General features: G+C 45.0%; 2 protein-coding genes across 3 annotated transcripts; one reads left to right on the forward strand and one right to left on the reverse strand.

The window, feature by feature from the left end:
- Positions 1-18: 18 nt before the first annotated feature.
- Positions 19-6,089, forward strand: GATC (glutamyl-tRNA amidotransferase subunit C). The gene is made up of 5 exons (XM_018557417.1): positions 19-113; positions 270-317; positions 5,139-5,308; positions 5,380-5,483; positions 5,570-6,089. Exons 1-5 carry the CDS (start codon positions 39-41, stop codon positions 5,629-5,631), a joined length of 459 nt encoding a protein of 152 aa, XP_018412919.1. The 5' UTR covers positions 19-38; the 3' UTR covers positions 5,632-6,089.
- On the reverse strand, positions 5,996-19,579 carry SRSF9 (serine and arginine rich splicing factor 9). 2 transcript variants are annotated; one of them, XM_018557416.1, is made up of 5 exons: positions 19,554-19,579; positions 11,528-11,689; positions 11,144-11,310; positions 6,403-6,575; positions 5,996-6,320 (listed from the first exon to the last, which is right to left on the reverse strand). In XM_018557416.1, the coding sequence occupies exons 1-5, from the start codon at positions 19,577-19,579 to the stop codon at positions 6,183-6,185; spliced, it is 666 nt and encodes a 221-aa protein (XP_018412918.1). In that variant the 3' UTR covers positions 5,996-6,182. The 2 variants fall into 2 exon arrangements, with proteins under 2 accessions (XP_018412918.1, XP_018412917.1); XM_018557415.1 differs by lacking the exon at positions 19,554-19,579 and having other exon boundaries at positions 11,528-11,820.
- Between the last annotated feature and the right edge of the window lie 3,702 nt (positions 19,580-23,281).

Below are 23,281 nucleotides of genomic sequence, written 5' to 3' on the forward strand. Positions count from 1 at the left end.
GCCGTGTTTGATGTCATTGGAAGGCGACACCTCTGAAAATGTGGGTTCAGAAGACAGCTGTTAGGTGCTGGAGGACGGCTGGGTTTACACGCCTTTTGTCCTCGCAGAGTAAGGTATTAGAGAGATCAGTGTTCTCAGTCACCTCTAGCTGAATACAGCCTACAAGTCCCAGGGGCCTCTAGGGACAGAGAGTTTGCTGGGACTTGTAGTGTTATGAATTTGATGTGAGAAATGTTGGTATTGAACAATATTAATTGTATTCACTGAAGGTACCACAGAATCCAGCGTGGACAATTGAGCCTGAACCCGAAGAACAGGTAATTGTCATTTGTAATTTGATGACCTTTATGTGCTTAAAGAATATGTCGTTTTGGAGAAAGGGCACTTATTCCTTTTTCCCCCATCCCTTGACCTAACAGATCCCACCCTCTCCCTCCACAGATTTATACTTACCTCGATCTGATATCTGTGGTCTCCTGTATTTACATCGTCCCCTCTCCCTCCTGGCCTCACTTGACCAGAAGAGCCCCCATAGAAGTCAATAGGGCTTGTCTCCTGGAGGTAGACAACCCTATGGAAGAAGTCTATGGGGCTCTACTGCACAGGCACAGCCAAGAGAGAGGACTTGTGGTGCTGGATGTAAGCAATCTCTGCAGGCTGCGGATGTTGGATCAAGGTAAGTATGCATCTGTGAAGGGGGAAGATTACATTTGTTAGGTCGGAGGGAGGGCAAAATGTTTGTTATAAATATGTAAATACTTAAAAGAGAACTATGGGGCAAGTGTTTTCCCCCATAGTTCTCTTAAGGGTCAAGAGAGAACCTATACTAGTGTCCTCCCGTGACCCAAAGCTCAGTATATCGCGGGCTATTGCTTGCGATATACTGAGAGCACCGCAGCCGGGATGGATCCCGACAATACTGTCTGGATCCACCTGGCTGGCCGACAGTGGGCTCTTCTTGCCCCCTGCCCTATCCATTCCTGCACTCATCGCTGGAGGATCGGAAAGGGGAGGGGGGAATCCCTGCGGGAAGCGGTAACTGACAGTCACCGCTCTCTGCAGGGAGATGATTGGAAAGTGAGCGAGTGACGGTATGTGTTAGCACACTTTCCGATCGATAGAGCCAACCAACCAGCTTCTTTGTCACACGTCGGCTCTAACTATGATGAGTGGAAATCACTCACCTCATAGTTCCCCTTTAAATCTCTAAAGCCTGGCCAGATTTGCTTTAGACATGTTATCACATGAGGATCATGTAAGAACCTGCCTTTTGAGAATGCTAGTTCCCTGGTTGTCATGCTTTGTGCTGCTGACTGTAACAAGTATAGAGATATAAGAAATTCTGACACACATTCACATGCTTATTTTGGAACTGTGACTTAAAAGTACTTAAGACAGGCCCGGCCAAACATCTAGTATTTTCTTCAGGAGGCCAGCATTGGCAGCTCCTGTACTTCCCTTGTGATGGAATCCCTTTGAAGCAGAACTACACCCTCCTATCCTTCACAGCCAAGGAAGATGTCATCTTGGCCTCTATCTGGATTGCAGTTGTCATGGTGCCACACATGTGATCTGCTATGACACCAGCCATTAGAGGACCTAAAAGTTCGGCTGAGAGCTGGAAAAAAAATAGCACACAGGCAGCTTTGACAGCTGGCATGTTTTAAAAGAAACTGTTTTGGGAGCATGTTCTGAACTGAGCTGTTCTGCTGCAACAGTGGTGATCAAGGACCTTGCGGTGCTGTCTGAATTACAGGACTTGCTTATTAGAGAATCTTTCAATCGGGAAAATAGTTCCCACATAGGGCTGCAACTAATGCAGTGGTTCTCAACCTTTCTAGGGCTGGGACCCCTTGGTAACATTTTCCAAGTTGTGGTGACCCCCAACTGTAAAATTTAGGGATGCACCAATACTAGTATCTGTGTGGGCCCTCGGTAGGCTATGCGGGCTCTCAGGTGGCTAGTGGGACTCTGTGGTGCCCAGTGCGGGCTCTGTGGTGCCCAAGCACTTACCTCCCCTCACTCCTGCCTGCTCCCCTCTATCTGATCCTCTCCAGTCGCTGATGCTGCGGCGCCATCTAGGGGAACTGACACTGCCGCGCTAGGAGGAGGCTGAGGAGCCTCTTGCCTAGAGCAGCACAAGGCACGTGGGGACCCCCTCAACTGTGGGTTGCGACCCACAGGTTGAGAACCACTGAACTAATGATTATTTTCATTAGGGCTGCAACAGCTGACTAAATCGATGATTGAAAAAGTTGTCAACGTTTTCAATCATCGATTTAACTGGCTTCCGATTAGTTGGCCCTGTTCACGGGTTCCACGCGCTGCGCGTCGCACCTCCTCCCCACCTCACGCTTGCCGCTGCCAGACCCTCCTGCATCTACGCTCCACACCTCCTCCCGCTCACCGCCAGTCCACATCCACGATCGGCACAGGGACGCGGGGAGAAGTAAGGAGCAGGTGTGGGGGGGATGACAGTCGCCAATAGACAGGCCCTATCTCAGAAGCAAGTTGCTAGAAGACTGCTCAGGTAAGCCTGAACCTCCCCCCCCCGACGGTACTCGGTGCTGTGAATGTGAGATTTGTATTCCTCCATATATATAACTGATGGTACATTGTGCTATATATACAGGTGAAACTCGAATAATTAGAATATCATGCAAAAGTAATTGCACCCAGTTTTAGAGGACTACAACAAAACTCAGCAATAGTACATTATACAGCACAATGCAGAATGCCGCCAGCTATAATGTACTATTGCTGGGATTTGTTGTACACCTCTATAGCTGGTGGTATTCGGCATTGCGCTGTATAATGTATTATTGCTGGGATTTGTAGTCTTCTATAGCCGGTGCCATTCTGCATTCATTGCTATATTTTTTTTTTCTTTCTTTTTTTTTCCTTATATCCACCGCTCCAAGCTTGCTCCCGTGATGGGACTACAATCTCAATACAAACTAGTGGTCCATCACTGGAGCCATTTTTTAAAATTTATTTTTGATCCTATTAAGTTTAACCGATTAATCGGCTAACTAATCGATTTTGAAAACAATCATTAGCTGCAGCTCTAATTTTCTTAATTGATTAGTTGGCCGGTTCATTTTTTTCATTAATCTGAAAAAAATAAATCCCATCCTTAATTTTAAATAAATTACACAAATGGAGTGTTACAAACATACTTCAGAATAAAACTGCATGCACAATTTTTTGCAATCGTACAGCGTTGCACTGGACAGCATTGCTGTACCATACATTCCAGTCCCATACATTCCAGTGTGGGAGGCACGTTTGGGGTGCCATTGAAATTAATAGCACTACAACGCACCTCCAGCAGCAGAATTTGTCAAGCCGAAAGCGAAAATAACTTTGTTCCCACCTTTTTTTATAATAATTATATTTCAAGCACATGGCACTTGAATAGCTTCAGCCAGGGAATACTGCTGCCAGTGGCAAGAGTACACAGATGGCAGCTGACTGTAAATACAGCAGGTAGTGGGCTGGTGCAATAGCCAGCCTGCTATTGGCCACTTCAATAGCAGGCTGACTATTGCAGCCATTCACGGCTTGATGTGCCCCCCACTCAGCATGGAGGAGCACGCTAGGAGATCCAGCCAACTAATCGATAATGAGAATAGCAGTCAACTGTTCTTATTATCGATTAGTTGGTTGCAGCCCTATTCCCACATATGTATTGTTACATTAAGCTGCCTGCTGTGAGTTTAGCCCTAAAAAGTACTTTTTCAATATACAAGCAGCTAGGATTGTGTAAACTGGCAAAAAAAAAAGTATAATTTCTTGGAGTGTAAGGTCAATTTAAAGCTCAACTGAACATCCAGTTTATATCTGATGAATACATTCCAGGTGCATTTAAACAAAAAGGTGTGTGAAGCCTTAACCCCTTCGTGACTGACGACGTACAGTGTACGTCGCCAGCATCGGGGCTGTTTAAACAGACTCCCGGTGACTTTTGCCGCCGGGACTCTGTTTAAACTTAATATTGACAGCCAGTGGGGCAGACTAGCAAGATACTGAAGTTTGGCCCAGCGGGAGATTCCCCCATCCACACAGTTTAGCGTAGATGGAGGAATCTGTTGCACTTTTTCCATCTGACCACAGAAAATCTGCAGATAATCTATAGGTGTATGGGTAGCTGAAGTTTATTTTCTTTAGAAAGCAGCCACAGCCTGAGCAGAAAGGCCTGCAACATGCTACGTAGAAGGACCCTTGCACTGTGTGGAAGCAGTGGTCTCAGTGCAAAATTGTTAACACCCTCTACACAAAGTATGAGCTTTGCTGAATGGCAAATGCTAGCTCTAACCCGGAACGGGGGAGGTTTTGTGGTGTCAGTCCTCTGCAGAGATCACCGTTTCCCCACACAGAGCAAGGGTCCTTCTATGTAACATGTTTTTCAGATTTTGCACGCCTTTGTCTTGATGCATATGGAATGCATTTAGACAATGTTAACTAAACGTTGTATGCATGTTTTTTTTTCAGATTGATTAGAGCCATGGGTCGGTGGCTAAAACGAGCTGTAATTTAATTTCTGGCAAAAGAGGAAATAAGGAAATAAAAATGGAAAACAAAAACAAGAATGTTTATGGGGACGCTGTAGTGGACATTAGCAATGTGCAGCTTCAAGAAGGGAAACCGAAATTCCACTACAGCTCATGAATATTCTTTAGCCGAATATGGATTTCCTTAGGTGCGCAACCCACTTCTGTCGCCAGAAATTCATTACAGCTCGTTTTAGCCGTAGATCCATGGCTCTAATCACTCAATCCAAAAAAGAAAAGCATACAAATGTTCAGGTCAACTTGTCTACATGCATTCCAGACGCATCAAAACAAAGGTGTGGGGTAAGGACACCTCTATAACATGGTACATAAACATTCAGTCACTCGAAGATCTCAAATTACTGACATGGAGGCGTTACTTTTTTGATTGATCTTTGTATTATGCATTACCAAAGTCACTATGTCTAAAGCACCAACTGGACTTTACTAGTTGTCCCCACAAGGTGATTGTAAGTCCATAAGTCGTATCATTCATAAGCTGGTATCCAAAAACTCAATCTCTGCCCTTATCCTAATAAAAGGGCATTTTCATAGCCAATAATTGTTTTTGTGCAAATTTTCCAGGACTGCCATGTCACTCCAGAGCTTATCGATCATCTAGAGAGGTTAGCCCTTGTGGACTTTCGTAACCAAGAGGGAGTACAGCGACTGCAGCGTGCAATTCATTTTGCAAATCAGCTCCACCTTGTGAATACAGATGGCATAGAGCCACTCGCCTCTGTGTTAGAGGACAGGTAGGCAGTAATGACTGTTGGGTTACATGCCTCTTGTACACAATTACTTTACGTTTATTTTCTTTCTGTAGGTCATTGTGTATAAGAAGCGACAGTGTTACATCTGGCAATTGCTCAGAAATTCTACTTCAAAACGCCAGCTCAGTAGTTGAGGATTATTTTGTAGCACCTCCAGGTATAAAACTTGATTTGTTTTTTTTAAATAAAAGAAGATGTTCAAACAAAACTTTATAAGCTAATATTGTTTGTTATACCAAACAGGAAACATTCCCTTACCCCAGAAGGAAAAGGACTATTTATGCCCCAACGCAGATGACATGTAATCCAAATGTGGACTGGGGAAGAAAAAGGCACGGAACACCACCACTTGGAAATCTCACTGTTTTATTAGGACAGCTACAGATGTTTTTTTTATTTAACTGAAACACTTTCATAATAAAAAGGAAATAACACATACAAACTTGAGAAGAGGATTAAAAGTTATTTCAAATAATATCATTCTAACAAATTGAGGGGGGATAGGTCTATATATAAAGGACAAACATGAACCTTCCCTTATGTTTGCCCCAGTGCCACAACATTCCACATTTTGTTTTGTTTAATACCCCATAGAGCTATCATTCACATTCACTGCACACTTATGCGAAGAACATCAGATCAGGCACAATACTGTCTGTTGCCTTTTTAAAAGATGACAGAACGTAAAAGAAAACAAGTACATCTGATGCAAAGATCACACTTTTCCTTTAAAAAATAAAATAAAAATTAGGGGCAGAAATAATGGTATAAAAGATAATGAACTCCATCAGTTGTGGAATGTAAGAGCAGATGGTCTTTAGAATTCAATTCATAGAAAGTGTCCCTGTGTGGCAGATCAGTACTGTCGGAAGGGGGAGGCATAACGAGGAGAACGACGACTTTGATAGGGAGAATCGCGGCCTCTTGAACGGGATCTAGATCGCGAGTAACTGGCGTTTCTTTCTGCACAGACGCGAATGTAAGCGGTTTCACCCTACAAAAAGGAAAAATAAGGTTATCCGATGTTCCACCGGGCGCATCCGTTGCATTGTTTGGTAACGCAGCCATTGCCTTACTTCATGTGACCGAAATTTAGTGTCATCCAGTTTCCTCAAAGCATACTCCATGTCTTCTTTCCGAATAAATTCCACTATTCCCATTCCATCTTTATGTACATCAGCATAACAGACATCTCCTGCTTCTCTCATATGATCCTTCAGATCCTGCCAGCTCCCTGATGGCGGAAGACCTAGAATATATATTGGGAGGAAAAAAAAAGTATAAATGATCTTAGATTCACAAACACTACACGCACATTATATGGTTAATACATAAACATGTTTGACCTTTTTATGAAAATGCTGGTTGCCTGGCTGCTATACTGATGCACAGGCGTCACCGTACATGAACAAGTACATCCCGGCTCAGTGACTCAATGTACTGAAGCAAAAGAGCATGACAGCCAGGCAATTAGCAATTTCAACAGGGGATGTCAGGAATGACATTTTCACTTGTGACCAATATACTTCCAAAAGCATAAACACACTTATGGAGAAGCCAATATTCTAACCCAGGCAGCATCAAAGTCAACTTTGTGACCAGGATTCATGCATTACATAGTTACATAGTATTTGAGGTTGAATAAAGACATTAGTCCATCAAGTCCAACCTATTAGGATCTCATTCTAGGAGTACCCGTACCCCTGTATATTACGGTCCCTTATACATTTCACTAGGACAGGATGTGAGAATATCTACAATTGCGACACAGACAGCAATTGAAGAACTAATTCAAATAAGCGAAAAGTGTTGAACTGCCCCCATTTGTGAGTGTTACTTCCGGTTGAGTCACTAGGACAGGAAGTAAGGAGGAAATCTTTTCAGTGTTCAGTCATGCATTCCACTCTAATTTGGGAACTGTGCTGGAAATAGGTGGGATGCAGAGCTGGACCAGAGTGTCGCCTTGCAGCTCACCCACATAGTCTCATGCCAAGGGAATGGGGACCATTACTGACACCACTTCCTTGGAGTCAGCTGCCTAGAGGCTATGGAGATTTGCCTCCCCCAGGAAATGGCTGACAAGTCACCAACTCTCACTGCTACCTGGTCTCCTTACTCTCCTCTGACTTCAAGTCACTGGCTCATACCAAGCAGCACATAAGTGAGCCCTTAATGTTAACATTTTTGGGGACACAGAGCTTTCTTTTGGAGGTATATAATCACCACTGGGGGGGGTGTTATTTTTTACTATATAATGGAAAAAAAAAAAAGTACCGCAAGTTACCGCTCATCATTTTAGTTTTATCAGTGATTGATGGACCGAGCATTATTACTCTCACTGCAACGTTCGCGGTGATATGCAACATGTGCAGTACAATAGACGTAATCGTCGTTTTCACACGTAGGCACACCTGACGTATGTTTGCTTGTGTATGCGGGGACTTGCAAAAAAATTGCGGGTTTTTTTTACACTTAAAGCTAAGAAGTCCCCTATGTCAGTGCTTCTTAAAGTGTGGGTCACGACCCCACATGGGGTCACGCAAGTGAACGGGGATCCCAGAAAAATTTCCTCGGCCAAAAAGGGGTCACGAGTGGAGAAAGTTTAAGAAGACCTGCTCTATGTGATAGCCAATTTACATGACAGGTCCTCTTTATGGAGGCATCAGGGGTCTCCAAGACCCCTAATGTCACATAGGGACGCCCAGAGAAGCTGATGAAGCAGCATTCTGCTTCACCAGCTTCTGTAGCTGGGAACAACAACTGAATGCAGAAGCGATGTAATATACATTACTTCCTGCATTCGGGGACCGGACAGGAGATCAGAGGGAGATTGTGTACCGATCACCCTTTGATTTCCTGTCACAGAGCAGCCGTGCTGGTCCCGGCCGCACCGGATCCCGGGACCTGCAGTGACAGCGGGGGAAACCGAAGCTAAAACAAGCGATCGGGCATCTCTAGAGACGACTGATTGCTTGAATGTAAAGCTCCCTGCCGTCCGTTTAATTACAACGACCGGCCGGGAAGCTACCCGTCCAGCTCTGGCGTCCTCTCGTCATAGATGAGAGGACGAGTGGATTTTTCAAGCCCTGCCTATGTGAAATGTAGACCTTCACTTACGGGGCCTGAGGAGGTTTATTTAGGAGCAGTGAGCAAGAAGCAGTGATGTGGAGGTAGCTACAGTCGCAAAGTTGTAAACGAATAAAATGGGTGAATGGTAAAGCCTTAATCAGACTTTTAATGGTGTGTCCCCCCCCCCCATTGGAGAGATTTTTTCTTTACTTCTTGTTCCAGTTTACACCAGTAGATAGGACAGGAAGTAAAGGAAAATCTCCAAACAGGGCGAGACAAAAAAAAACATAAAAGCAGTTTTAACTTTATAGCTACTGTATAGAAAAACTAAAACTAAGAAGTTACTTTTTCCAGTTTGATTTCACTCTGAATGCAACACTGAGAGCTGATTGTGTGGGGGTTGTTCAGGAATACCGCCTTTTTTTGCATTTGAATGCAGTGCTACTCAAACACATGCTTTTGAATGCAAAACCTGCTTTGCCTCCAGTGTGAACGAATCTCAAAAGGACTTGCTGCCGTCAAAGAAACGGAAAGCAAAACAGGTCAGACAGCCTCAGAACCATGTACATCCTTACTACACCAATAAAGCAAATGGAGTGCACACAGAAAATCAATGCCCATGTACATGAGCCCTTACTCTAGTTCTAAAGGTACCCTCAAACTGTCTGCATGTTAGCTGTGGCTGTGCTGGTCACCCAATAGAAGATAACACTATATTGACAAAAGTATTGGGACGCCTGCCTTTACACGCACATGAACTTTAATGGCATCCCAGTCTTAGTCCGTAGGGTTTAATATTGACTTGGCCCACCCTTTGCCGCTATAACAGCTTCAACTCCTCTAGAAAGATTCAATTCAAAACAAAGCTCTTCTACAACCTCACCTCCATCAATGCAACTCAAACCCAAGGATTTTCAAGACAGTTAAAGTGTTCCTGTGCCCAGACAATAGACATTAAAGCAGAAGAAAACAGATCACTGGAAGATAGGAATGTTTGGCAGAAGAGACAAAGCCCCGATGATTCTTTATGTGCTGTGTAGGTTGTACACCGTGCAGTGCACACACTCAGGTGCATTTGCTCCAGCGCGCATGGGCGGGGAGTTACATCACGAATGGCCACACAATGGACAAAAAGCATGTCTGGGTACCTGGAAGTGTCTGCATGAGGGGACAGATAACGCATCTCACAGCGCTAGAGAAGGGCACGATTGTAAGGTAAGCGTGTCATAATAGGCACAGCATCATTGCAGATTATGGCAAAGAGCTACGCAGTGGTTTATGTCTGCGTTAGGGCTGAATCCACACAGCATGCAACGCGTTTAGTGCACATGACAAAAAGACAAATTTGTTTTTCTAGTTTTCCCTCAATGCACACTGCAGCATGTTGCACTGTGTTTAAATGCTTGTCATCGCATTAGGCCTGCAATGCAGTCCAATGAACATGTCAATAGGCCCTTAAATATTAACACATTCATAACAAGCCCTCACTGACCCCTCTAGTTGCATGTACAGTGAGGACATGCACTCACAAAGATCACACCAAAGTCTCTACCAGGACCTGCTGTGTATTTATGACAGTACAGGCAAGAGGCCAAGATCTGCTAAAAATGTACTGTGTATAGTCTGTGCAGAATGAGATGGGTACCATTATAGTCAAATCCATTTATCTGTGCCAAAGATGGAGATGTGAAAGCTGGATCATAAACAAGGAGGTAGAGCCTAAACGGTGTAACAAAAACCCCAAATCTGTGTATGTAACCACTTCCTTTACAGCTCATCTCCTCCTAGTTGAAAGGTGTATATGAGGATAATCACTACAGAGGGGGGGGGGATAGTTTAGAAATAAAAGATGAATGTGCAAAGGTGCTTCTTGCCTCTGTCTGGTTATGTGCTTTTATTTCTCACTTCATATAGTCACTCACAGCTAAATTTTCTGTTCATCTCATGGGCTGAACTAAAGGAAGTCATTTGATTCCTCTAGCCATGTTAAACAGCATGGGTGGAGGAATCTCCCCTGCTGGCTATTGTATTCAGCATCCATGGATCCCCGAATACATGAACAGTGACTCCATCTGATAGGATGGAGACACTGTTCAGCCAGTTAAGGCTAACTCCACTTTTCATACACATATGGGAGGAATGTGGTATCAGTGCCATGCCTCAGCCACACACTTACAGGAATCACAGGGTGCTCCTCTCCACAGTCTTCTGTAAATTGCTGCATGCAGCACAGCTCGGCATAGTCTAGGTAATTGTGACTCGATACTCTGCAGGCATCCATGCAAAATAAATAAATGCAATAGAGGAACATTTATTCATTCATTTATTTTTTGGCAAAAGGTGGAATATGCATTTAAAATCAACTATTGTGCAGGGGTAGGCAAACTTCAGCTGTGGCGAAACTACAAATCCCATGGTGCATCTGTCACCGCCTGTGAGAATCTTGCAATGCCTCATGGGATTTGTAGTTCCACAACAGCTGGAGGGCCAGTTTGCTTACCATTGTAGCAGGGTCACCCATAGCAGTGATTTCATCAGGAGCCGCCTATGGCCAGCATAACAGACTGGAAGAACCATGCCATTCTAGTATAGCCAGCCCCCTTTATGTATTGTGTGATCCTATGACAAGAAAGAGCTCCTACCATTCACTGAACACCAAGATTTGTAGATCAAAAGGTAAATATTCGGGTGCCGATAACACAATGGCCTTTCCTCCATACACCCCGATCAGTGTCACATATCACCCACCTGATACAAGGACTCGGTACTCAGATCTCCGGGATGGGGGTCCGTTTCTTCCACGAGGGCCGCCATAACCGCCCCCGGGGCCTCTGTTCGATCGCGGGAACTCTACACGTAACCGGCAAGAGCCAAACTCGTATCCGTTCCGTCCAAACACGGCGTCTTCCGCATCCCTGAGAGGAGAAGGCAGTGCTGAGACACAGAGCCCCACGTTGGACGTCCCCTCCCCCCAGCGCCGCTCCCGCCATCCCTGACTACAAACTATCCATGTGCGCCCTTCCTCACAAAGAGCCGGGCCTACTACTCCGAACCGCCCGCCTCTCCCGCTCCACCAACCAGTCAGCAGGGGAAGGGCGACAGTACACAGAGGCTGCTGTGTTCTCCTCTCACCTCGGATCCTGGAAGCTGATGAAAGCGAACGGTGCAGCGCCGCCGCCTCGGTTCTTCAACTCGATGGTGCGAATCCGGCCGTAGCGGTGGAACAGTTCCTCCAGCTCCTTCTCCCGGACATCGGACGGCAGATTACCCACGTAGATCCGCCCATCCCCGGAGCTCCGTCCATCCCCGGAGCTCCGTCCGCTATCACGCTCCCAGCCAGACATCCTTACGCTTCCTGTGACCGGCCGCGCACAGCACGGCGGGAGAGCAACCGGATGTAGGTTAGAGCGGAAGTGTTTGCTAACGCGCGCGCTGAAGTGGGTTGTGGCCTAGAGAGCGCGATTGAGGAGGAAGAATGCTAAAAATACACTGGTCGGCGGCTGGAGGGCTTCCAATCCAGAAGGGGACTACAAAGGGACATGACTGCTCAGCCTCTGTCTATAAAGCGGAATTTGCATGGAATACTTTGTTCTCATTGTGTGGGTCTCCCCCTTCACTCCAAAAAACTTGCTGGCAGGTGAATTGGCTCTAGCTTGCATGAGGTAGGGACCATAGGTCGCATTTACACCTAGGCATTTTATTGTTCCTTTCCCTCAGCGCAGCAACCCACAAGATAAATCACATTGAAGGGAATATATCAAAATCTGGAGCAGCTGGGCATGGCAGCCAATCAGCTTCTCTGTTTCATTTTCAAATCGTAACTGAAGACAGAAGCTGATTGGTTGTCATGCCTAGCGGCTTCAGTTTTGATAAATTCCCCTCATTGTTTTCAATGGCCCCTGTTTACATGTGAGCATTGTGTCACTTGTTGCTACAGATGAGCTTCTTTTGGGGCTGAATCATATGTTTTGGCCTCATAGACTTTAAAGGGGAGTGCCAGGAATTTGAAAAGTTAATCCTTGCAGTAGGGCTACACCACCCTCATTGGCAGAGTCAAAGTGGACCTTAAGGTCTCGTTCACACCTAGGCGTATTGCATATGCGCGCGTCGCACGTTTTTTTTCCCGCAATTCGTGGTAAAAAGTCGCGCGACAGTAGAAAAATGTCACCAGCACACCACGAGTTGAAAAAGCAAAATATTTTATTGCCAATAGCTGTATCTCATTGGCAAGCGCTTTCGGGGCCTCGCAGGGTCCCCTTCATCAGGCTTAGAGAAACGCGCGTTTCCGAAGGCTACTTGGCTGTATCCCAATGGAAACGCGCAACAAAACGGCCCAAAGTAGTACATGTACCTTTTCAGGCGTGGGCCATTTTGTAGCGCGTTAGGGACGGGCGGAAATACGCCAAGGTGGGAACGAGACCATTGACTACAATGGGATTTATATTTTTGAGCGTTTTGTAGAGCGTAGAACGCGCTACAAAACGTTCAGGTGTGAACGAGGGCTTACACTCAAAGATCAAATTCTACCAATGCATCCCTCTATGTATGATGATTATTAATAACAGATTTGTTTGTGATTATGAAATACTTACACTTGCAGAGCATTCAGTTCCTGCTTTGTAAAGGAATAATGACTTCCGTTTGCCTAAGCAATGCACACTGGGATTGCCTTGTCATCAGCAGAGCATTGCTGGCAAATCTCATCTGTAATCTCGAGATCTCAGTGAAAGACATTTTCCTCCCCTGAGATGATGTGCATGGTCACATGTCCTAGTCATGTGCCAGAAAACCAGGAAGTAAGGAGAGCTAGTAATCAGCCCTTAGTAAATATGGGCACTTCCAGAAGACTGGGGAAGAAAAGAGCAATAAGGTATTAAAGAATACAAAGCCGGCAATTATGTAGAAGTATGTGTTTGTAGATTGTCATTACTAAACATTTCTAAAGGTGTGTTTGTTGTTTTTTTTAAAGATACGAGTAAAGGTCCGCTTTAACTGCTCATATCTTCTAGGGAGCAAAGATATACTCACCCGATCCTCAATCCTGCCTGGCTGCTAGACCAGTACCTGCAGCCTGTCTCCTCAACTCCAGCAGTCTAGGGATCCATAACCTCTTCACATCTAATACAGACATGAAGACACCAAGGGACATACGAGAGCCAGAGCAGTGTTTGAATTTTCTTCGGCATGCTAGCTCTCTTATTATTTTGGATTTCTGATTTTAAATCTGGTGGTGTGGACCTCTAAGTTCGGCGAGCCTTACGTTCCCGTGCAAGCTCCGTCTTACGTTATGTCTGAATCACTGGTTTAGAGTAAGCATGTGATCAGTGAAGTCAAACTTTAAAGATGGAAGAAAATAGGTCACCAGCACTCCATAAGTTAAAATGAATGAGTCCTTTTAATGGACAATGATGTCACAGAAATCCAACATGAGCCGACGTTTCGGGGCCACACAGGGTCCCTTCTTCAAGGCAAGAGATGTGACCACATCTTTGTCTCTTCTGCCTTGAAGAAGGGACCCTGTGTGGCCCCGAAACGTCGGCTCATGTTGGATTTCTGTGACATCATTGTCCATTAAAAGGACTCATTCATTTTAACTTATGGAGTGCTGGTGACCTATTTTCTTCAATCTTGTGTTTTGCACGGTGCCATCCGTGAAGTTACTTCGAGCACCATTTATTTGATTGTTGGCCGGGACTGCTGAAAGGTGTGCGGAGGGCACCTCCATCAATTGCAAACTTTAAAGATGAACTCTAGTTAACAAAAAAAAAACCCTTGCAGTGGTGGGATGTCTGCACTGCAAGGGTTAGGTGCTTATTTTGGTCCAGGGCAGGGGTCAGCAACCCGCGGCTCCGGAGCCATATGTGGCTCTTCCATCCCTCTGCTGCGGCTCCCTATCCAGGGGCGGAACTACCGAGGCACTCCCCACCCCCAGGTGCTGTTCAGTCTGGAAATGTCACTTCTATCCAATTTTATGAGTGGGGTGGAGTGTGAAAATGCACTCACAGAGTCGGATAGAAGTGCAATTTCTGAACCGAACAGCGTTTCCAGGGCAGATCAGTTCTCCTGCACATACCATCTGCGATGCCGATCTGCCCTGGAACAGCTGAGAGAGCGTTGGAATGCTTGACCTATTGGCGGTCACACATTCCACTGCCAAAAACTGGGCGGGATTACATTGAAATGTGTGACCATGTCACCGGTCACACATTGTAACGTAGTCACAAACTTTGATAGAACACCGCCATCAAGGGGGTACGGCCAGTACCCATGTGAGGGGTCTGGGGGGCCTCTTACATGAGTATCAGCTGTACCAGGGGCGGCATGGCAGAGGTGACAGGGTAGGAGGCCCCAGCAGCAGCAGGTAAGAGGAGGTACAGGGAAAGGGACCCCGGTGACCAGCCCAACGGAGGCCCTGCAGAGCCCACCATCGAGAGTCTCAGATGGGCTGTGCAGGATCTATGGTGTGCTCTGCAGGGTCACACTCAGGTGGAGTCTGAGGAGAGTCCGGTGCGTTGCTAAGCCCAGAGTCCAGTGCGTTGCTAAGCCCACATATAACTTTATACATAGCATAAAGGTAAAAAACGATAAATGCCGTGTTTTCTTCATTTTAGATGTCAAAAGGGTTTTGTGGCTCCCGGTGTTTTCTTTTCTGTGGGAAACGGGTCCAAATGGCTTTGAGTGTTTAAGGTTGCTGACCCCTGCTCTAGGGGCTGGAATACAGAAGATATACTCACCTGATCCTTGGTCTTGTGGTGGTAAGTGTTCACCTCTCTCCCTCCTCCGCTGTGGCATGTCTCTTGGCGTCCTCGTGTCTAATTCAGGTGAATGGACTACATTTGAGGTGATGTTGTCAGGCTTAGACAGCTGGAGCCTGGGGGAGGACCATAAGGAGCAGTTAACCCTTGCAGTGCATGGGGTATCCTCACTGCAAGGGTTAATGTTTTAGATTCCTGGAGTTCCCTTTTTAAATTCCTGATCTGTATTTTTGTTTGTAAATTGAGAAAGTGCTACAGCCAGTAGATCAGCATAACTAGCATTTTCAAAAGGAGAAGTAAGCAATGTCAGCTTCCATGTTTTTCAAACCTTGCAACCTTCAGGTTATGTATGAGATCCCTGCAGGAAATACAGCTGTAATAAAACAAATTCCACACTGCAGATCAGATTTATTGGCAACACTGTTTAGCTGTTTGTAATGAATAAATCAAACAAAAGCAATTGAAATAGGTCAACACAACGAATGTTTCAAGTGGTTTCCCCCAATTCAATTGAAAATGCAACTTGTAATGACTTCTGCTGCCTCAAAATGATTCAACCCCTTCATGGCAAGCATCTTTAGTACTTAGTAGAGCAGACTTTTGCTGTTATGACCTGCTGCAAAACGAGATCCATAGCCAGAGACCAGCTTTTGGCACTGTTCCTGAGGAATCTTCGCCCGTTCCTCATGAGCAATGGCCTCCTATTCACTAATATTCTTGGTTATGCATGCTGCAACCACCTTCTTCAAATCCCACCAGATATTTTCTATAGGGTTCAAGTCAAGTGACTGTTATTGCCACTGTAGAATCTTCCAGGACTTCATTTTCTGCAGCCAAGCCTTGGTGGAATTTGAGGTATGTTTGGGATCATTGTAATGTTGGAAGGTCCATTGACGCACAAGCTTTAGCTTCCTCACAGGCGGCATGACATTTTCTCCTAGGATTTCTTGATACTTTTGTGAATCCATCTCGCCTTCCACACACTTCAGGTTTCCAGTGCCAGAGGATGCAAAGCAGCCACAGAGCATCACCTAGCCACCACCATGCATAACTAGGCAGAGTGATCTTTTCAGCGTATGCTTCATTCTTTTTATTCCAGACAAAGCGCTGATCCATGGGGCTGAGAAGTTCCAGTTTTGTTTCATCACTCCACAGAACAGAATCCAAAAACTTCTGTGGCTTATTAATATGATTTTGAACATATTGGAGTCAACTTTTCTTGAGCGTTTGGGTCAATAGTGGTGTACGTTTTGGAGTTCTGGCATGGAAACCTACATTTAGTATGTGCCTTACTGTGCAAACTGAAATCTGAGTGCCCGTTGCCACCGAGTCTTGCTGCAGGTCTTTTGTAGTCACTCTGAAATCTGGTTGCAGCTGTTGATAGCTTCCTTTTTCTGCCCCATCCAGATAGTGTAACCACTGTTCCAGTTTAATTTGCCAACTATGTTTTTCCAACGTTGTCTCTAGGAACATTCAGTGCCTTCACTAACTTTATGTATTCTGTTTCTTGTTTGTGAGGGGCATTGATCTCTCCTCTTAGCTTTTTTTTGACCATCCTTGTGACTTAGCCATATTTCTAACATGCAGTCAAATGGGACACTGGACAAACCCCTAGCTAGTTCAGGTATTTCATTAGTGCTAGCTGAAGCGCAACTTATGAATCCCTTGATTAGTTGTATCGGGTGCGTGAGATAACGCCTGTTTTGCAGATTTTGCTTTTGTGAGGGATTCTCTTCAGGGGGTTGAATGATTGAGACTGGAGAAGTCATTAAATGTTGCATTTTCAGTTGAATTTGGGGGAAAAATTGAAACATTCGTTGCGTTGACTTATTTCAATTGCTTTTGTTTGATTTGTTCATTGCAAACAGCTGAAACTCTGTAAATGTTGCCAATCAACTTGATTTGCAATGTGGGTCGAATCATTTTGTGTACAACTGTAAAGCTGGCTATACACTTTACAACCATTGCACGACTTTCGTCTTGCGATGGTTGTAAAGTAATTAAAAGCTTGTACGATCCGCCCATCTTGGACAGGCAGATCGTACTTGCGATCATCGCAAGCCCGCCCCGCTGAGGGGAGGGCTTTTGATGATTCCAATGCCACACGGGCAGTGTGCGCTTGCGCACACCAGCCCGTGTGGCATTTGTCTCCCGAGAACGCCACTAACCCGCCGACAATTGTACGAGCGTGCTCGGGAGACAAAAGACGTGCGACCGTACAGTAGAAACGGTCACGCGCCTTCCATACACCTGCCGATTATCCTACGATCGCTGGATTTCCCACGATTATCGTACGATAATCGGCAGGTGTATGGACACCTTAAAGATGCAGGCATTGTAAGTGTTTGGTATCAGCTTTTTTCATATTAGGTGAATCCTGAGCACTGATCGTATCTATTTAAGGCTGGGTTCACACCTGAGCATATTTTTTCAGCTCGTTAGTTTCGCGTTTTTCCGTTCAGTGAAACGCTTGTTTCACTGGCGGTATGATTTTTTTTCCCCTTTTATTTTCTCTATTTTTAAAAAAAAGAATTTTTTTTTTAAAGTTTCACTTTTAAACAACGCGGCCGCTCGCAAGGGACGCAACCCAGAAGTCGGCAGCCGCCGGAGGACACAGCGGGGATCACGGACAAGGTAAGACCTGTACGCTGTATTCCTGAGTGTGGCTCGGGGTTACAGCTTTGTTAACCCCGATCCACCCTCGGGAATACCAATGGAAACGCACGGCAAAACGCCCCAAAGAAGCTCCTGTACTTCTCAGGGCGTAGCGCTGTAAAATGCCCATAGGCAATCATTTGGTTTTCACATGTTGAGCGTTTTACAGCGTGTAGGAACCAGGCCTAAGAGTCATGTCATACTTGTGATCCTGGCAATAACTCATCAGTGACGGGATCATTATGCAGTGCACAGGAATACTTGTTTTGTTTCCTCACTGGCAAGAAAAATTCCGCAGTGTTTTTTTTTTGTCGGTGAGGGAGCGATGCCTTGGTCATCTGGCAAGTAAGGGAGCAACACCGTGCAACCTGATACTTTATGCCAGTTTAAGCAATCGATCACTGGCAAATTGTAGTCAGTGACAGCATTGCAGTTGTGTCATGCCCCAACAATGAAAGGGGCACATCACCAGCACACCAGGGGCAGGACCCTTGGAACTTTTGACATCTTATTCTTTCTTGTGTGCCTGCTTGGGATATTTCTCCATGCTTCAGAAAAGGAGGGGAAATCCCATTGCACCCTAGAATGGAATCCAAATTGCAGTACTTCAGTGGGTGCTGCAATGACCTGCGGATAGCTCTGTGACTAAGCGCAGGATTGGGTGAAACATGTCAGAAGTGGCGGATCTTGGAATAAAGGGCAGCCCCTTTATTCCGTTTTAGTATATTTATTTAGCTGTGCACACATGATTACCTATTAGCCTGAGTCTGCTGAGCCCAGCTCCCTGACATCTTTCTGGTAGTTAAAGTGCTATGTATTAAGTCAAAGAAAATTAGTTTACACAGCCTGTTGCACTGCGCTGTTTGCAAAATACAGCAAGGCGAGCGAGGAGAGAGAGAGCGAGGAGAGACAGCCAGGGGAGAGAGAGCGAGGAGAGACAGCCAGGAGAGAGCGAGGATAGATAGCCAGGGGAGAGAGAGCGAGGAGAGGCAGCCAGAGGAGAGCGAGGAGAAACAGCCAGGGGAGAGAGACCGAGGAGAGACAGCCAGAGGAGAAACAGCCAGGGGAGAGAGAGTGAGGAGAGACAGTCAGAGGAGAGAGAGTGAGGAGAGACAGCCAGGAGAGAGAGAGCGCGAGGAGAGACAGCCAGGGGAGAGAGAGCGAGGAGAGACAGCCAGGGGAGAGAGCGCGAGGAGAGACAGCCAGGGGAGAGAGAGCGAGGAGAGACAGCAAGGAGAGACAGCTAGGAGCGGGGGAGGTTTTTTTTCCCGTTGGTAGATCTACTTGAGCTCGTCATTTGAAAAGTAGATTTCAACACAAAAAACTGTGGGCACTCCTGGTCTAGAGGCTACTAACCAGCATTTCAGCCATAGGTTCTTATGCGGTACAAGCACAGAAGCTGTCATGCAAGACACCAGTACACTAGAATCCAGCGTTACATCACACAAGTATTAAAAGTATATTTCCACTTTTGTAGTCAAAAAACCTTTTTCTATGTGTTCCCATTCACACAGCATAATGCAAAATAATTAAAAAAAGATATTTCTTACTTTTTTTATATGTTTTGTTACAGCAGGCAACATGGCTGAATTCAAGTTATTTTTTTTTTTTACGGAGCACCCTCACAGTGATCTGTCCATATAGAAAGACTAAGACCTAACATTTGAGCATTGTGCATAAATGCACAATCCTTTAACCCTTTGTTAGGACAGGCAGTGTTCGAATCTACTCTACAAATTATAATGAACAAACCCCTCACAATGCCTCCTAACATTACAGAGGAGAAGCAAGTAGAAATTGTAACCCCTAAGAAACCCTAACCCAAGTAAAATCAATTTTAACTGCAAGAAGCATTGTAAATATTTGTTTTAGCTTTTGCTATGTGAACGGGAACATGTAACAAATATAAAATGGATGTTAATTTGGCTACAAAAGTGGAAATTAGAGCTGCAGTAAACGATTATTTTCAAAAATCGATTAGTTAGCCGGTTATTACATTCGGTTAATCGGATAAACAATAAAATAAAGTTTAAAAAATGGAACACTTCAAGTTCCTAAGCCATCTGGCTGATAACTTGGAGCAGGAGGTACTTATTAATGGTCTGAGATGCTAGGGTGGAGTCTAAAAAAGGTCTCACTAAAGATCCTGCAACAGTGTAAAATGAACAGGTAACCTTAAAGTGTAAGACTGCAGTTTATTCCTTAGGCTTTTTCCAATGAGGAAGATGCTCTTGTCGTTGGTAGAATCCTAGACAAATGGTATCTAGAATCGACCCAGAGACGTTGCCACTTGAAGACCATGCAGAACCAACACTTCTTACACAAGAATTCCACAGTCCAGCACCATAACCAAGGTTACCCACACATGAGTAATCACAGGAGAACCATGTGATAGCAAAAACTGCAAACTTTTAACAGACCGCCACAGTGAAAATGAAAAACTGCAGCTTATTTGTCCATGCATACTCCATGGTTCAACAAGGTACACATTTGGCGGTATTGAGCACCACCAAATGTGAGTGCAATTTGCTTTTTTTTAATAATTCATTTTAATGGTGTCAAATGTTGTGGAGTTTTTAATTGTTTTTTTATTAGGGATGCATTGATACCGATACTAGCCAGTACGCACCCAAATGCCCCGGTACTTTTCCTGATACTGGAAATTTCCTCTGACTGGCAGTGCTGCGAGGGAACATAGAGCCGGCTTCACGGCCAATCAGGAAGCTGGGAGGCAGGTAACGACCCGCCTCCCTGATTGACCAGGAAGCCGGCTCAATGCGGATTGGCTGGGACCACACTCGGGAATACCAATGGAAATGCGCGGGAAAACGCCCCAAAGAAGCTCCTGTACTTCTTTGGGCGTAGGGCGTTTTTCAGCGCGTTCCTACGCGCTGAAATACGCCCAGGTGGGAACCAGGCCTTAGTGTGTTATGCTGTGTGACCTCGTTATGAAAAGACTGTCGGCACCAGCCCTCGTTATCTCCCTTTGTACTCTGAAGGAGATCAGGACAATGACATTCTGGCCATGCTCCTGCTATGGCTGTCTGGAGCACTTTAGCAGGTGGAACCCTGTGGTGTGAAGACAGGATGTCTGGGAGGGCAAGGTGGATGTGATGGGATTCTAGTTTTATCTGATCACTTTCTGTATAAAAGGTTGCACAGTTGCTCAATAAATCAGAGTTTGTTTCACCCTACACTTGAGTCTCGACTAGTGACGGGAAACTGGGAGCTGAAGGTCAGCGGTTTACAATATCTCCTGAGCAAGGAAGAATACAGCGGCGGACATACTCATCCTGAGTACTGGGGTCCGTCACAGGTGCATCCCTAGTTTTTATATTGCCTGAGTAGAGGAGAAGATTGGAGGAAATTTTAAGCCATTGGAGAATTTATCAAACCAAGCGTTTTTGACCTTAAAACATAGTAGGGTCATTTATAACTGATGAGTGTATCTGTGAGCGCCGAACACTGCTTTCTGGAGTCTTTTCACATGGAGCTGTGTTTGAATCAATAGACACCAATAAGATTCCTTTTATTGATTTCTTTGAAGTGACTGTATTTTGTTCTGCTCACAGCGTTTACGTTCACATATATTTTTATTTATAGTATAGATATGTTATTTTGAGAAGTAGGGAGGATTTAGTATGCATCAAAGTTTTCTTTGTTGTTTCTCACAGTGTGTTCTCACATATACAAAGGAACATTTACTCGTATTTTCTTCCACTACATGGAGATGTTGATAAACGGCACAGCATTTATAACAGATAACTGTGTCATCTGCATTAACATGGGGTCTCTGCTCTCTAAAGCCCAGAGAAGTTGTGATGAACATATGGTGGCTGGACAGCACAAAGCTTTCTCATAAAAGCACTGCCTGTGTCACAGGATACTCCTTTTAAATGCAGCACCACATACAATGTGTGTGCCTCAGCGCATTCAAGTGCACGCCCACTCCTGATTTTCAGCTACTTCATTAACAGACAAGGAGAATGAGGGGGCAGGAAAAGTGAACAGCATTTCCCTAGAGTGACCTATAGTAGAAAAATAAGTGGGCTCCCCCATGTGACCAGCTTGCAAAGTACATTAGCAAGCTAGAATAAGGGAAAAATGAATTCTAACACAGAATGGCCAATAAACTAGATGTTAACAAAATACTATATTGGTATTTATTGCTCAGTATTTAAAAACAAAGGAACCTTGAACTACCATAAGCCTTCTAGAAATTCACAACAGCGAGTTGCAGAGTCCACAACGGGAACAAAAACTGCCTTAGCTCTGGACTTATAACTCCATAGGGAATCCCCTACTGGCCTGACCTTAAAGCAAAACTCCAGGAATTTTTTATTAACCCTTGCAGGGTGCTACTCACGCACTGCAAGGGTTAACTGCTTGTTTGTATATAGGTTAAAAAATAAAGAATTACTCACCCAAAGCCTGGAGTTGGCTTCTTCTTAGGCCGGTCCCCGAAATGTCTCTTCCCTCTCCTCTGCAGCGGTCTAAGGTCCAGTAAATCATCACGTCTATACACTGTGCATAGACGTGAGGATGCTGAGGAACATTCTAATCTGCGGAGGAGGAGGGGAGAGGCTGGGAACTTCGGGATTTCTGTTATTTTAGCACCCAGATACAAATGAGCACTTAACCCTTGCAGTGCGGGAGTAGCCCCACTGCAAGGGTTAATAATAATGAAAAAAAGATTTGTGGAGCTCCAGTACTGTCGCAGAGAGAACACCAGCACTGTTAATGAATTTGAAATCTGCGCTGCTTGGCTAACTGGAACAGTTTTCTTAAAGTGACATTAAAGTCAAAAAAAATGTTGTAAAACAAAGCCACAATTACAGTCATGATTGTTTCAACTCTTTCATTACCATATTTACCATACAATATTGGCCACCTAGACTAGGTACATGGCCTTGGCAAAGGGTTAACAGACTGGTATATTAGGAAATGCATCCCACTCTACTCCTACTTCATAGCTATGGGTACAACTGCTGCAGACGAAGAGACCACAGGTATGTAAGCAGAGCTGTAGCTAATGTGCAGGTGTGGGCCATTCAGTGACATCAGTGAACTGGACACCGGACCCACTGGTAGCGACCCAGGTCCCCTTCCGAAATAATATAGGGACACCCCTGGCAGTAATCCAGTGCAAAATGTTACTTCTGTGCAGGAGCTCCCTGTAATAAAGGCCAGTCCCTGCTGCTCTCTCCTCTTGTACAGGGTGACTGGTCTTGTATCTGCCCCTCCTATAGTATTCTGCAGGCAGCCTGTATTAGGGGGGCGGCCGTTGAGTCCCTCCCACAGCTCTGCTCTCTGCACAGGCTATGTGTAGTACAGTGATGTTGTCACCACTACTAATACAATCTGATTACTTTATTTCCAGACACATTTGGTGTATTTATGTAATTTGTGGCTACTGAGGAATATATTTAATTGAAACTTTTGTGCCTGAAGTTCAGCTTTAAGAGTAAGTTTATCA

Source organism: Nanorana parkeri, unplaced genomic scaffold (genome assembly GCF_000935625.1).
Source record: "Nanorana parkeri isolate BGI_ZX_2015 unplaced genomic scaffold, ASM93562v1 scaffold282, whole genome shotgun sequence".
NCBI lineage: Eukaryota > Metazoa > Chordata > Amphibia > Anura > Dicroglossidae > Nanorana > Nanorana parkeri.

Excerpts from the sequence above, each read along its gene's own strand:
- SRSF9 (XM_018557415.1), bottom strand. The coding sequence starts at position 11,739 with ATGTCTGGCTGGGAGCGTGATAGCGGACGGAGCTCCGGGGATGGACGG. Across the intron at positions 6,576-11,143 it reads GTACCGAGTCCTTGTATCAG|GTCTTCCGCCATCAGGGAGC; the intron begins GTGGGTGATATG and ends TATATATTCTAG. Across the intron at positions 6,321-6,402 it reads CTAAATTTCGGTCACATGAA|GGTGAAACCGCTTACATTCG; the intron begins GTAAGGCAATGG and ends TCCTTTTTGTAG.
- GATC (XM_018557417.1), top strand. The coding sequence starts at position 39 with ATGTGGGTTCAGAAGACAGCTGTTAGGTGCTGGAGGACGGCTGGGTTT. Across the intron at positions 318-5,138 it reads AGCCTGAACCCGAAGAACAG|GACTGCCATGTCACTCCAGA; the intron begins GTAATTGTCATT and ends CAAATTTTCCAG. Across the intron at positions 5,484-5,569 it reads TTATTTTGTAGCACCTCCAG|GAAACATTCCCTTACCCCAG; the intron begins GTATAAAACTTG and ends TATACCAAACAG.